The 16,593-nt window shown below is 37.7% G+C and overlaps 1 protein-coding gene across 4 annotated transcripts in view; it reads left to right on the top strand.

The window, feature by feature from the left end:
- The window catches only part of dennd5a (DENN/MADD domain containing 5A), a 63,219-nt gene that overhangs the window by 25,233 nt on the left and 21,393 nt on the right, over positions 1–16,593 (top strand). For all 4 annotated transcript variants that reach the window (XM_077201671.1, XM_077201670.1, XM_077201668.1 and 1 more), the window contains 5 exons: positions 2,003–2,675; positions 7,403–7,590; positions 11,379–11,693; positions 14,865–15,080; positions 16,229–16,463. In XM_077201671.1, coding sequence (XP_077057786.1) covers positions 2,003–2,675; positions 7,403–7,590; positions 11,379–11,693; positions 14,865–15,080; positions 16,229–16,463 — 1,627 coding nt within the window. The remainder of the gene's footprint in view (positions 1–2,002; positions 2,676–7,402; positions 7,591–11,378; positions 11,694–14,864; positions 15,081–16,228; positions 16,464–16,593) is intronic.

The following is a 16,593-nucleotide window of genomic DNA, read 5'->3' as shown; positions in this document are numbered from 1 at the left end:
TAACCTGTTAATGATATCTTGATTATTTGATGTGTGTTTAAAATATCTTTCATGAAAATGACAGCAACTGTCTAAATTATTATATTTCAATAACGAATTAGAGTAAAAACACAAGTTAATACAAAAACTGCCTTATGTTCAGTTTACATGTTTTCATACAAGGTGTTGGGTGTTGATTATTATATCTAAAAAATAAATAGCATCTGAATTCAGGCTAAAAGTCTAGGCTCTGTTGTTAGCCTTTAATGTTATAGTAATGTGCGGGCTCCATATAGTTTACAGCATTAGCAGATCTTTTTTTTTTTGAATCCTTGCAAAATGTTGAATTGTAAGTGAATTAATTTAAAGACAAAGACAGAATTTTTTCATTAAACCACTGTTTAAAAAAAAAACAAAAAAAAGCAATTTTAGCTTTCTAAACCCCACCAAACCGAACCGAGACGTCAAAACTGTGGGAAGAACCGAACCGTCAGTTTCGTGTATCGTCACACCCCTAGCTGATACCATGGTAATTTGCCAGCATTGATAACTTAAAGCTGTTATTGATGCTTGCAACGCAATATTTGACTGGAAGGGTGCAAAGGGCGGTTATTTCCGACAGTTGCGTCTCGTTGAGAAATATAATGTATCAATTCAGCGGAAATGGAGTTTAATTTATTAGGGCATTCAAGTGGAATGGATTTGACTGACGGCGCTCTGAAAAGCGAACAAACACATGTGCTGAATTAGAGATGGTAAAAGTGAGTAGGTCCAATATCATTGGTCTAATAGGTCTAATAACCCATTGGACGCCCATGGGTTTTTCAACAACTAATTCCAGTTTCTAGAGAGCAGGGTGGCCACCGGCAGATACAATGCCAGTTTGTGATAGTTCTAGTTCTGGAAGAGAACTTTTAAGCTTATTTCTATTTCGTCTCTTTTTCTTTCTATTCTATCTCAGGTGAGTATTGTGAGCAGTTCCAATTTTGGAGATATCCAGCTATGCTGAAATTTAGGAAATCTGCCCCCAAATAAAGATTTTTCTAGTCCACTAGTTGTCGTTCATTTAAACCATTAGTCGTTTTTATTAATTTAATTACTTAAAGTCCCCCTGTGGTGAAAATCAAGCTTTTAATGTTGTTTATATGTCTATGTGGTGTTTTTAATATGCTTTAAGACAAACCATGTGCAAATTCATAAGCCAACACCATTGACGAGTATTTTCTCTTTAAAGTTGCTAGTACTTGCATGTTTCGAATGATAAGCTATATTGGAGGACTATGTAATTACCACAAGAACCGGCCGCTAACGATCTTTCCATCAGTGACTGCGTGACTTTGCCACTTCCTGTGGAGTTTTTTTTTTCTGTAGCTAACCAATTTTTGAATGAATGATTCAAAGACTCTTTCATAATATTTAAAAAGACACTCACCCGTGAACACTGACAAGTGAAGTTTGCTTTCTGTTTCATAGATGACTAACAATTCCTAATTCCTCCTAATTTAATTTTTTTATTTTAGGGATCACTCCAAACCCTCTTATATATTTGCTCTGTCATAGGCCCCGTTTACACCAAGTATTAAGATGTGTTTTGGTCGATAGCATCACAAGGTGGATACAATGTGATCCGATCAACTAAAACGCATCTTAATACCAGGTGTAAACAGAGCCATAAAGCAGGACGGCACTTGAAGTGGTGTCATGCCTAACAACGCCCTTTTGCCAGTCTATATTTAGACTATAAAGCTCTGCCTCTTGCACTGCATCACTTAAATATATCATATAAGATATAACACAATTTAATGATAACATTTGAGATTGCTGAAATGTAATACTAACCATGCAAGGTTGTCGACAATCTTGAAATGGGCATATCAGGCACTTAATGTGCCTGTCTGCTAAATTGGTCATTCAAATAAGTGTAATGCCTTAAATTAAAGGCGCTTGTTGAAGGTCAAAAACAGTTTAAGGGTCTTTTTTAAATATTTGTAGAGCCTGAGAACCTTTTCTTGTTCCCCTACAGCTCTGTATGCCAAAAGGCCTGTCTTTCCGGACACAGACTGACACCCGCAATCCACAGTTCCACTCCTTCATCATCACGAGAGAGGACGGCTCCCGAACTTACGGCTTCGCCCTCACCTTCTTTGAGGAGGTGACCAGCAAACAGATCTGCAGTGCCATGCAGACACTCTATCACATGCACAATGCAGAACAGTACGACATCTTGCACACGCCACCCACACCTCGCAGTCCCGAAGACCCCCGTCCCACCCCTCAACATCTGCACGCCGCCCCATCCCTGTCCCGTTTGCAGCGTTTCAACTCGTATGACATCAGCCGGGACACACTCTACGTGTCCAAATGCATCTGCCTAATCACACCCATGGCCTTCGCCAATGCCTGCAGAAAGGTTCTCGAACAGTTGCACCAGGCTGTCACCTCGCTTCAACCCCCTCCACTCCCGTTGGAGAGCTACGTCTACAACGTCCTCTACGAGGTCCCACTGCCACCGGCCGGGCGTTCCTTGAAGTTTTCGGGCGTTTACGGGCCGGTGTTGTGTCAGAGACCCAGCACATCCGAGCTGCCCCTCTTTGACTTCCCCATGCAGGAGGTGTTTGAGCTGCTGGGATTGGAGAACGTGTTACAGCTCTTCACCTGTGCACTACTGGAGATCCAGATCCTTCTGTACTCGCAACGTGAGTAACTATCAGCCATCCCAGAATAGCCGTCATTTCACCGTCTAGTTTAACTATAATAGACCCGATATAGTCCGGCTATGAGGAACCAATTTCTTGCTAATATAACTTTGAATTTGGTTCCTCTGAATATTAAAAAAAACACTCACCCATGAACACGATGCTTTGAGTGAAGTGAAGTATGCTTTCTGTTTTATAGATGACTAACAATTCCTTATTCCTCCTAATTAATTTTTTTTATTTTAGGGATCACTCCAAACCCTCTTATATCTTTGCTCTGTCATAGGCCCCGTTTACACCTAGTATTAGGATGTGTTTTGGTATATAGGATCACAAGGTGGATAAAAACACCAGGTGTAAATGTAAATATGTCTGCCTCGTCTACTTGTGATCCGATCGACTAAAACACATCTTAATACCAGGTGTAAACAGAGCTATAAAGCAGGAAGGCACTTGAAGTGGTGCCATGCCTAACAACGCCCTTTTGCCAGTCTATATTTAGACTATAGCTCTCCCTCTTGCACCGTACCGCTTAAATATATATCATATAAGATATATGTGACCCTGGATCACAAAACCAGTCTTAAGTAGCACGGGTATATTTGTGGGAATAGACAACAATACATTGAATGGGTCAAAATTATCAATTTTTCTTTTATGCCAAAAATCATTAGGATATTAAGTAAAGATCATGTTCCATGAAGATATTTTGTAAATTTCCTACCGTAAATGTATAAAATATTTATTTTTGTGAGTGAATGCAGCATAATCGCGAACATAAATGGCGATTTTCTCAATGTTTCGATTTTTTTGCACCCTCAGATTCCAGATTTTCAAATAGTCATATCTCGGCCAAATATTGTCCTATCCTAACAAACCATACATCAATGGAAAGCTTATTTATTCAGCTTTCATGTATAAATCTCAATAAAAAAATTTTAAAAAGCCCATATGACCGTTTTTGTCATCCAGGGTCACATATAACAATTTAATAATAATATTTGAGATTGCTGAAATTTAATGAATTTAGAAACCATGCAAGTTTGTCGACAATCTTGAAATGGCCATATCAGACATATTAATGTGCCTGTCTGCTAAATTGGTCATTTATATGACAGCTAAATGACCTGTGCACTACTGGAGATCCAGATCCTTCTGTACTCGCAAAGCGAGTAACTATCAGCCATCCCAGAATAACCGTCATTTCACCATCTAGTTTAACTATAATAGACCCGATATAGTCTGGCTATAAGTAACCCATTTCTAGCCAAAATAACCTTGAATTTGGTTACATGTTGTTTTTGCCAAAATAACTTCCATCATGTAAGCAAAGTCAACAGTGATTACAAGGTGTTTGGTTTCATTTCTTCACTCATTTCATTTCTTTGGTATCCAATTGATGACTAGTCTATTCTTGGGCTATGGTTTGGACGTCTATTTAATTTTCACTGACATGCCAAATTCTGCCTTGTTTTAGCCTAGACATCTGGGCTGTGTTTGGACAGCTATTAGACGTCTTTTAAACGCAAAATTGCCTGCTGGGATACTTCTGTAGATCTAGACTAGCACCTGCTTATTATTATTATTCTCAGATTCAGACAAATTCCACACAAAAATGGCTGGGGGTTACTCAAAAGGGCTGATTAGTTTTACCCAATTTCTAGATGTTCTTGTAAGAAGAAATTGGATCTGCTAAAGTTACAGAGATGCGTGGTATCAAACAAAGCTCTGATAGTTTTGGTTTAGACATTTAGGGCCAGATTTACTAAATTGGGCAAATTAGCGTGAGCGCAATTCCAAAAAATAGGTCCCCTTTAATAGGACATAGTAGAAAAAACTGGAAAATGATTAAATTATAACTAAATTGTTAACGAGTTGGCTATAACTTACTCAGTCATAAATCATTGTTATTAATAGTCCAAAGAGAGTAATGCAGAAGCTTTAAATTAGTGAACCTTATACCTTTTTGACATGAATTAGTGTTGGTCTAATAGCAGCATTTTCAAATTAAAGCCATTCAAATCTAATGACCCGATATCTGAATTAATGCCATGCAAACATTGATTTCAGCTCATTTCCTTGATTTGTGCGTGTTCACTACACTACAGTCTGGTTTTAGTTGAGATAATAAACAGGCGGTGATGTTGCAGTGCACTGCGACACGCTCTTTCTCACTTTCACACTCTCTCTCTCCATCTCAGTGTCCGTGTGAGCTCATCTTATCGCTTTGTTCTCGCTCGGTTTTGTCAAACTCACAGCCCACCCTTTTCTCTCAAACACCTAGTACTCTGCAAATTAAACTCGCAGCTTTCTGTTGATTATTTACGTGAATACGTTTAGCAGTTAATCACAAAATATAGTCATTTAATCAACTTCTGACTGCCATACGCTTAACCTCAACCTGACCGTTAATCTTTAAATATCATTATTTTACTTCTGAAAATGTCGACTTGCACGCACTCTTGTTTGATTCACATGTTAAATGCACTATAATTGGCAGTGGAAATGCTCAGCTGGCTGTTTTAGATTGAATTAAAGGGGCATGGGAAGATTGTTTTTGCGATTCAGTGACAGATGTTCTGATTGGATCAATTACAGCAACAAGTAACAGCAAATCACAGGAGATAACTACACAACGACAGGGGTCTGGGTGATGCGGTGGATGCTTTGCTGTGCTGTTTCTTAGCAACCGTCCTCCAGATAAGGAGGATGGTGGTGATGCAGCATAAATACGATTGGCTGGAAATTACATCATCCCTCTCTGCATCCAGAAGGCTCATGCTTGTAGCGTAATGTTTGTGGACAGTGAGTCCAGAATGAATAAGACTTGATGTCATTAGATGAGCTGCGCACGCACACTGCAGGGTGTGATCTCTAAAAAACAAGATAGCCTACGTTGTTCTATATATAACAGCCGCATCTATCTATATATATATATATATATATATATTTGGCTCTTTCCCATGGACGTGAATTCTTGAGCCGGGCTTCTGCTGCTAGATCAATGGATGATCGCCAGTTACTGGTCATTTCCATATATAGACCTCAGTCTCAGTTGCAGGACAGTATATAAGCTTACATGTCATCTGAAGCAGATTATTACTTGAATTAATATGCTCAGTTAATGAATCATACATTATATAATATTAGTTAATTTCAAATATTATTAAAATATTATTATTGTTAAATAACCAGTTATCTTATTGAATTAATAATTTAAATAATTTGATAAAAAAACATTTTTATTTATTTAATAATAATAATACAAATATATGAAACTGAAAAAATACGAATATGTGTCAACTGCTCATTTGTTGTCTAAATCTTTAACAAATTATTCATTCAAAAATTAATACACCTAAACCGTAGTTTGTATTATTAATATTATGGATAAAGTATTTATTATATTATATTATTTCATATCATATATTATATTATATTATGAATGAATAATAAAGGTTTGTTAGGGTAATTTTGATGCTTGACGAAGGATTTTATAATGAATGTGACAGTAGTTTTGTGGGTTGTGTGTGTATATGTATTTGTGTGTGTGTACGTGTACTTATGTGTGTGTGTGTGTATGTGTGTGTGTGTATATATATATATATATATATATACACGTGTTTGCGTATGTATATGTGTGTGTGTGTGGTTCAGGTAAACCCTACGCTATTTGGACAAAATATCCCCACAAATATGGCAATATCCAAAATCCTTGTCCTTGTGGGAAAATTTTTTGGTCCCCATGAGGAAAACGGCTTATAAATCATACTAAGTGATGTTTTTTGAAAATGTAAAAATGCAGAAAGTTTTCTGTGAAGGGTTGGGTAAGTGTGAGGGGGTAGAATATACATTTTGTACAGCATAAACTCATTTATGTCCATGCAAAGTCCCCATAAAACATGAAAACACAACGTGTGTGTGTGTGTATGAATAGACCTGTTGTTGTTACTCATGGTGCTTCGAGGCTGGTTTAGTATTCCTGTCTCTCTGACAATCGTGACACCCTATGAGATTGCAGGGCGGAGACCATAACAAAAAAAATGCACCTTTTTGTCTGGGTTTGGTGTGTATAAGAATAGTAAAGAATAGATATCCTCTATTCTGTGATATTTTTATTTTTAAATGCCCACTTGAGACGGCATTGTGTGCTAGTCACTTAAGAAGCACTCACATTTCTACAATAACCAAATGATTGAATGTCAAGAACATTCCCGCACAAAAAAATGACAGTATTGAACATCGAATAATGGAGTCAGGAATTAAATTCTGTCATCATTTACTCGCCCTCACGTCGTTCCAAACCTCTATGATTTTCTTTCTTCCGTGGAACATAAAAGAAGATATTTTTGAAGAATTTGGAAACCAAACCGTTTTGGTTCCCATTAACATTGTATTTTTTGTCCATTCAATGGAAGTCAGTGGGAACCAAAACCGTTTCCTTCAGGTTTTGAACGACATGAGGGTGAATAAATGATGACACAGTTTTCATTTTTGAATGGACTATCCCTTTAAATCTGATATACTGTACATATAGTCCGTCTGTGTTTTGTCTGATACTGTGAATCTCCACAACTTTTGTTTTCATCTCTATGTAAATATCTGTTCCTGTAAAAACACTGTTGTCTCAGGTGTGATTATTCTATCTGTGGAGGATCACTCGGTGTAGTGTAACCCTGCACTGACAGTAACGTGTGTAAATGTGTGTGTGTCCTCTTGCTGAGCAGATTACCAGCGGCTGATGACGGTGGCGGAGAGCATCACTGCCTTAATGTTCCCCTTCCAATGGCAGCATGTGTACGTGCCCATCTTGCCCGCTTCACTGCTCCACTTTCTGGACGCTCCTGTGCCGTACCTCATGGGTCTGCACTCCAACGGCCAGGATGACCGCACCAAGCTGGAACTTCCCCAAGAGGTGTGTGACTTACACTCACGCATGAGAACACACTCATCCTGCGATTCAGCACATGATGAAATCATGTGGTTTTTCTAGAAGATTAGTGCTTCAACCTGATAGATCATTGTCAGAATGGTCTGTTTGCATCATTAGGTCATGCATCAACATCTTCCTGGCATAAGAGGTTTGTGGTTATTAGGCTGAAATACTAATGTTGCCCAATCGAAAGAGATAACATATAAATTGAATTATATGTGTGTGGGTGTGGGTGTTTTTTTTATTTTTATATATATAAAAGAAGTGCGGATCCAGGCTGCATTTATTCAATAATAATGCAAAAGCAGTAATATTGTGAAATATTATTATAATTTAAAATAGCTGTTTTCTATTTTAATATATTTTAAAATCTAATGTATTCATGTAATCAAAGCTGAATTTTTCAGCATCATTACTCCAGTCTTCAGTGTCACATGATCCTCCAGAAATCATTCTGATATGCTGATTTGGTGCTCAAGAAACATTTCTGAATATTATCAATGTGGAAAATAGTTTTTGCTGCTTAATATTTTTGGGGAAACTGATAGACTACAATTTAAAAGTTTGGGTTAAGTTTTTAAATGAAATGAAATGAACTTTTATTCAGCAAGGAAGCATCAAAAATGACAGTAAAGACATTCGTAATGTTGCTAAAGATTTTTATTTCAAGTAAATGCTGTTGTTTTGAACTTTCTATTCATTTAAAGAATCCTGAAACTGATTTGCACAAAAATACTAAGCACCAAAATCTCATGTTTTCAACATAATATAATAAGTTGTACATAACATAATAATAAGAACCATTATTAATAATTGAGCACCAAATCATCATATTAGAATGATTTCTGAAGGATCACGTGTTTGTGTTTGTCGTAAAACTGAAAAAGTGTATTTTTAAAAGTCAGAGACCATCAAACAGGCGTTATTACATACTAGGTTAAATAAATAAACACTAAACGTTTAATTAGAACGAATCAATCTTCCCAAGTCTATCTGCATTTTTAAAACTAGGGCTTAAAATGGAGAGGCTATAAAAATATCTTTTAGCACTGTCATACTCATACAAAGTACAAATAAAGCAGGGGTCGACAACCTAAGACCGGCGCGCTGACGGTTAATCGCTGGCACTTGAGGAGAAGGGAGAGAGATGTATGTATTTCATTTAGATAAAGTACCTCGTACTTGCATACAGATCTGCATTTGAGGTAATCCTTCCTCATAGTAACACAGCTTGTTATATTAAGAATGAGTTACACATACTATTAAAGTGTGAGAATTCAGTCAATAAAAGCGCACATCTCTGACACGATCACGCGCACACAACAGCTTTCAGCTTGTTCTGCTGTACATAGTCAATGCTATGCATTTCTGAGATATTCAGTATATCTCCTTATTGAATATTCCACACACATCGAAATGAATGGGATGCATCGTGGTAACACCGTTCATGTGTTTTCTCTGATCGGATAGCTTTCCAATCATGAAAAGACCAAAAGAGAGCACAGTTTTTCACATTCCAGATGAAACTGGACAAAATGCATCTGATTGTTGAAGCCACAAATGTAAATTTTACTAAACTAGACATGCAAGAGCGTTTTATAGCGGCTCCAGGTACCCGGATATGACATCGCTACTGCAGCACGCATCACCGCAGAGAAGTAGCTTAGCATCTCTTCAGCAAGCTGACGCGCAAACTGCCGTAAATTAAACAAAGTCTGATTTAAAACTGAAAACAAAGGATTTTGACAAAAGTAAAACAAATTTTATGAACAACTGCTTCAGAAATAAGCCTATTTAAGGTTCCGCACTATTTCTATGTTAGCCATTATGAATATTTAAAATATGTGTATTTATACATATTGGGGTGGGGTTATGGCACAGTGATAAACTCAGAAACTTAAAAATGACACTTCATGACAAAAAGGTTGCGACCCCTGAAATAAAGAGTGTTTTTAATGAATTTACAGTGTTGATTGGTATATTATATGCAGCATATATAGCTATAATACCATTTTACCATTGTAATATGTAAATGTACAACACAACAAATACTGGAATATTTTATTCTGAGCACAGAATAGTTATATGTCCCCGTAAAACCCCTCTTCTTCTCCGTACTGAGATGTGACTGAAACAACATTTGTAAAACCTTTTGTAGTAAAACAGTCTCTGTGACCTGGCTGACTGATGAGATATCTAATCTTTCCTTGATCTTACTTGAAAAGCAGCAGTAAAAAGAACGCTTCTGTCAAAGCAAATCTAATATCAAACGTAGGTCGGTCACATTGACGCTTCTTTTAATGCTTATGAAATAAATCTGTGGCGCAAACCTGCAGGGAACACAAACTCTCTGGTGTGTTACTGCGATGTGCCCTGTTAAAAACCTACTGTGACCTATTAGAATGATTTCTGAAGGATCATGTGACACTGAAGACTGGAGTAATGATGCTGAAAATTCAGCTTTGACCACAGGAATAAATTACATTGGAAAATGGTTCTTTTAAATTGTAATAATACTTCACAATATTATTGTTTTTACTGGATTTTTTTTTATCAAATAATTGAAGCCTAGGTGAGCATAAGATATTTTTAAAAACATAAAAAAAAATCTGAACTGTTCTAAATTTTTGACCATTGTACCAAAAAAGTACCAAACATAGTATTATTTGGTACTTTTCAGGTGATGTGCTTTTGTATTTGTACCTGTATTTAAATGTATAAACTTATCCAAATTTAGCAGTTGTTTGGTATATAATTCTCAACTGAGTATCTTTGGATTGTAAGTTTGTCCAAAGCTCTCTTGTCTAGTGGACAGAAATGGAAGTAAACGTCACTACATTGTCCATTATCTTTAAGGCTCTGTTTACACCTGGTATTGAGATGCGTTTTGCCCGATCGGACCACAACTGGACGACACTAAATACAGGTGTACAGCGTTTTGAGCTTGTCCACTTTCAAGCTCTTCCAGAGTTAGTGGAAAACACATTCGACCGGATTGCTTTCGTAGTGTAAACGCTCATGTGATCGAATGTGTTCAAACCGCCACAAAAGACCGTCTTCTCTCCATCTACTGATCTAATGCGTGAACATTATGGGAAGAGCTCTAGCCAGACGGGATTTAAACTTTGGCGGCTGAAGTCTCAAGTTTGATTTGAAGATGAAAAACGTACCAAACACAATGTTCTCCCACCATTCCTGATTTCTAACACACACTCACAGTGTTCGGCTGGTCTTACGGCTGTCAGAGCAGAAACTAAAGCTGAAGCTCTCCGTAGGTTTTTCTGTTGTCTAACTTAAGGTGATGATATACAGGGCAACTTTTTGAGCAATGTTGCTGGGCAATCTTGCCGAGTGATTGTTGCTTGGGCACTTTCCCATTGAAAATGGGCAATACATTTCTATCTGGATAATTTAGATCGGTCGTGGGCCCTGTGTCTCATCTGGTTGCCCGTTGACGGCAACATTGTTCAAAAAATTGCCCTGTGTATCATCACCTTTAGTTCGTCCATTAGATTAAAATATCTGAAAAAGCCCATACATTTACCCGCCCATTGACCCTCCCCTCGAAAAAATCAGTACAAAAGTGGTCAAAAGTGGACAAAAGAGATTAAAACACCAGGTGTAAACCCTCGTCTACTTGTGATCTGATAAACAAAACACATCTTAATACCAGGTGTAAACGGAGCCTAAGAAATCCTCTTTCAGAAATTTCTCCATTACCTAAAGCCATAGATCAATGCTTGCAATGAAATGACTCTCGTTCTCTTCAGGCCAACCTGTGTTTTGTCGATATTGACAACCACTTCATCGAGCTACCCGAGGACCTGCCTCAGTTCCCCAACAAGCTGGAGTTCATCCAGGAGATCTCGGAGGTTCTGCTGGCGTTCGGCATGTCTCCGGAGGCAAACCCACAATGGAGCGAGGGCCAGGGCAAGCTCAGGGGCTTCCGGTCAGGTGACACGGCCTCAGACAAGCGCAACGGCAACCTGGCCGGCTCACCGCTCAACTCGTACTTGCTGAGAGAAAACCAAACCATAGCTCGTCTGCAAGCGCTGGTCAAGAGGACTGGAGTCAGTCTGGAGAAGGTGAGCATGAGAACGAGGGCACAGAACTGACTGAAACTGTGTTAATTATAGTTCCTTAAAGGTTTGTTATGGTTCTTTAAAGTGCGCTTATTGGCCCTCATTTATCATTCTTGCGTAGAAACGGGCGTATATGTTGGCGTAAGATTATGCTTACACTCCTCTCACCGCCTGATTTATGAAGCGGTGCGTACCTTTGAAATCCAGGTGTACGCAATACCTGCCCTTGATAAATGCCGCGGCTGAAAACGATCGTCATTAGAATAACACGCCCCTATATATTCAAGTATCCGCTTCCCCCACACCCTCATTTTACGCCATGGACACACGGAAGACGGCAAAGAGGAGACACTTCTCTGGAGATCGAGACCATCACCATCATGACAAATTATTATTAAATCAAACAACAATATTGTTGATGATAAATTCAAATTTAATTGTATTTTTTCAAAATGCTATAAATCCATCCATTTTTTGTCTAAAAAAACAACAACAAGAGAACATGCAACATATAATCAGGGACTCATACTATAAATTAATATAAATTAAATAAGTGCAACTGCATGAAATAAATAAAAGCCAAACAAAATAAATAGTAAAATAAATTAAATAGTAAAAATAAAATAAATATTTCCAATGTCACGTTCCAATATTGTCCACCACATAAAACAAATAATTTAAAAATAACACACAAATACTGTCCTTAAATACAACAATGTTAAAAATACATTAAAATCATTTAGTAACACATTTAGGCTAATAGTAATTCGTGCCGAACTTGATAAAAGTAATAACAATATTCAGGCCTACTATTAGGCTACGTGTTGTAGCCATTAACTAAGTGCATTTAGTTTCATATTTGTAAAAAAATAATAATGTTATTTTTTTCCCATCCGTGTTTATTATGAAAAGTGAACATAGGCTAAGATAGGATGCGCAATATATCGGGAGACATGCTCAGATATGATTTTGGCCACTTCATTAAGTTTTGTTTTGTAGAAAGCCTTTCTTTAAAGTGAATTTCGTTTTGTATAAATTGTATCTTAATTTTAATATTTTTTTCATCAACCAATTGCCTGGATTTAATAAATAAGAAGCAAATAGCAGACAATATAATCATGAGTCATGACATGGAGGCGCGGTCACTTGGATTGCACGTGAACTGGAGCGCATCTCATCACAAATTAACCGAAACTCAGTATATGCCTCACAGACATGAGAAATATATCTATAAAGAAAGCTTGAAATGTCTTTAAACGAAACAATTATAAACGAAAAGAAATAGGCTACTCTCTCTATAGGCGCGTTCACTACGGACTACGGAGTTGGTGAATTCAAGGCAAATTCAAGCACCAAGTGCTTTCACAAAAAGCCCTCAGAGAAAACAAAATTTCAACAAAAAAAAAAATGCATAGAAAAAAGTATACATTGACTACAACATTATAGTATTGTTTTTTTTGTGTTTTTTTGGCCAAAAATTATGTTCGCACAAGTTGGCTTGTTTCATTGCGTTATCTCAGATAAACCAATTGACGGAACTACGTAATAACTTTTTGTTTTCGATTTCATAAAACAACAATAACAATAACAAATTGTATTTAGACCAAACTATATTCCACATTCATTTCTTGATGCTGTAAATTCTGACAAAAGAGTTTTCCTCGCTCCTGTGTTCATCTGGTTTCTCTGGGGATTTGCCTTGAATTCAATAAATCCTTTTTTGAAACCGAACAATGACTTCAGCAGTGATGACAGCTGCTTTGTGGAAGACATAGCCTATCTTTTCAGTGCGGGCAATAATTATAATTATTGTGTGGGCAATGAAAAGATGAATAAATGGCGGTTAAGACTGAGCACGCTCTGTTCTGATTGTCAGAAAGCTTGAGGTCTCTGTTGATGACATTAAGCAGCTTAAGGACACAGTCTTTCCAAAGACTGCGATTGACCCCTTACTCCTAATATAGCTCCTAGAGAGTTTGTCACATCTTTAAAGCTGCACTAGTTCAATTCCATTATCCTGACTTGATATTCAGTGATTCCCATGTTTAGAGTGAGCTGTCAGGCACTTGTTTGCTTTTCTTGCTCTCTGTGTATTGCCACTTGCTCTGTATGGATATATTCTCCCGGGAACGAGCCTCGTTTGCCTCGTAAATCAAAGCAGATTTGCAGACTTCCGTTCCCAGCACTCCCTGCTCCCTTTTCAGGGTGTTTCTATGGAGAACAGATAACTCAGATCAACTCCAAAAAGCTGTGCTGATATTTGCTCTCACATTGTCACACTCTCTTCTTCCAGCTCTCTGTTAACCCCTTCCTGTACTTTTAAAGTGGGCATGAAATGGAAATTCAGTTTTTTAAACGCTTGTTATTCTTATTGAACGCTTCCTCATGCATGTTTCATTCTGCATTTTTTTTTTAAGCTTGTAAATTTCAACAGTTGTATCTTCTGGTGAAAAGTCAGAGTTCTCTCTGGTGATGTATGACCGATTTTTTCCAATCATTTAGTTTGCTTTAAATCCCGCACTTTTCTTACAGTTCAGTTACAATTGAGATCTGCCTCCATCCAATCAGCAATCGATGCATAAAACCAAGTCCCGCCCCACATTTTTGTCTTTTTCAATAATCCTGATCACTCATGAAAAGATCTGTCGCTACTTCCGTTACATTGCGACTTCAGTATTCTTCCTGGTAAATGTGTGTAATTTAGCATTTGAAACATGTAGAGTGGTGATTTTTGTCTTTTGTTAATTTTTTTTAATGCTGATATTAAGATGACATTGTGTTCAAACCAAAGTTTCCACCAATTAAGTGGCATCATTACAAATTGTACATATACAGATATGTAAATGCTAACGAAGCAACAAATTAAAGGCAGGGTAGGTAATTATTCGGAGAGGCTAACAATAGTGAGCTAGCTTTGAAAGCATGAGGTCCCACCCTCCCTTCGGAGCGTCTCCAAAACCACGATTTCTTAAAATTACATGAACACGTACAGCAGAATCCCTACGTTTTTTATTGTTCGAGAAGCCATTTTACTCAGATATACGTCACAATAGGGAAGAAAAGACTATTGCAAATTCCTTTTTATGTCGACTTTAAAACAGCGTGAATTTTTTAATATTTTTGTCCTTCTGGTCTGTGACTGTTTATAAGTGTTTTGTTTTTCTTTCTTGACAGTTGGATGTGAAGGAGGACACGGGCACCAATAAGGATTTAAAAGTGCAGTGTGATGAAGATGAGATGAAAAAGCATCAGTTGAACATTCGTGTGCGAGAGGTCTTCGCCAACCGCTTCACGCAGATGTTCTCGGACTATGAGGTGTTCGTCATTCAGCCCAGCCAAGACAAAGAGTCCTGGTTCAGCAACCGAGACCAGATGCAGAACTTCGACAAGGTTGCATTTCACTACTCATTTATTAAAATTCACGGTGGTTTATTGCTGGTTCGAGGTGATCAACAAGCTCTGACCATCTTGACAACAACCAACTTTTAGTAACTTGAAGTAACTGACAAAGAAGTTTTATTGTTAAAGTTTTATGAATTTAATTGTTTAGACATGCTTTTCGATTAATAAAATTTAAAGTTTAGGAAAAAGATAAAACTGATTTCCACTGGCGCAGTGGATAAGACACATGCCTTTGGTGTGAGAGACCCGGGTTCGAATCCACTGTGAGACACCGATGTGTCCCTGAGCGAGACACTTAACCCCTAGTTGCTCGAGAGGCGTGCGACCTCTGAAATATAGCAATTGTAAGTCGCTTTGGATAAAAGCGTCAGCTAAATGAATGAATGAGATGTCAATTATTATAATTTTTTTTCTTTTTTCTACATTTTTCTTAACTTGATTTAACAAAATGATAGTTTTCCTCATGATTTCAACGTAAAATAGTTTTCTCTTGATCTCAACATAAAATAATTGTTTTCTCATGATCACAACTTAATTTTTTCGGTGTCTCTGAAAATTAATAAAATAGTGAATAATGATAATACAAACTAATTGTTTTTCATTTAAGTTTATGTGCAACACACAGCAAACATCTCCTCACTATCCGCTAGCTGCCTGTCCCCTGAACACACTGTAAAAAAACGCGGTCTCTGCAGACACCCCAGGCTCCAAAAACGGCAACAAAAACAAACTGGGCTAACCCGCACCACGAAACATAACAAACTGTTCCAGCCAATAACAGACAAGAAGGGTTTGGGGGCGGGGTTTGGGGGGTTAGTGCGCGGATGAGGAGGAGGGAGGGTCGAGCTAGCCACCGTTTTGTTGGACAATACTTTAAACGTCAACAAGAAGTGATCGCTTAGAGCACCTTTAATAACGTTCATTTTATAATGAGCGTTCGTTGTGCTAATACGTTTTGATAATCACAATGAAATCGTATTATTCAGGCTGGTGGTTCGATGACATCAGTTACTGCTTTATTTATTCTAAAGTAAGTTTAGAGTAACTGATCAAGAAGTGTTGGATGTTTTGAATGCTGATACTCCTTTCAGCTTACAGCAGCTTCATGGACTTTTCCTAAACTTTCCCCACCGCAGGCTTCCTTCCTGTCGGATCAGCCAGAACCGTACCTGCCATTCCTTTCCCGCTTCCTGGAGACGCAGATGTTTGCCTCTTTCATCGACTGCAAGATCCTCTGCCACGATGACGAGGACAAAGAGCACACACTGCGAGTGTTTGATTCCCGTGTTGACAAGATCCGCATGTTAAATGTCAGGACGCCCACCCTGCGGACCTCCATGTACCAGAAATGCACCAATATTGATGAAGCAGGTGAGAGAATAGTGCAGGGTATACACTTTTTATCATTTAAATTTACCTGGCATGAATGTTTTCTTTTAATGGCCATGAAACTGTATTTTGCATTATTTTATATAAAATGTTACAATATTCAAATTCACCA

Source organism: Siphateles boraxobius, unplaced genomic scaffold (assembly GCF_051911475.1).
Source record: "Siphateles boraxobius isolate OS27281-9 unplaced genomic scaffold, OSU_SipBor_1 48, whole genome shotgun sequence".
In the NCBI taxonomy this organism is placed as follows: Eukaryota; Metazoa; Chordata; class Actinopteri; order Cypriniformes; family Leuciscidae; genus Siphateles; species Siphateles boraxobius.
The sequence above is the reverse complement of the archived record's forward strand: the minus strand, read 5'-3'. Positions and strand labels throughout refer to the sequence as shown.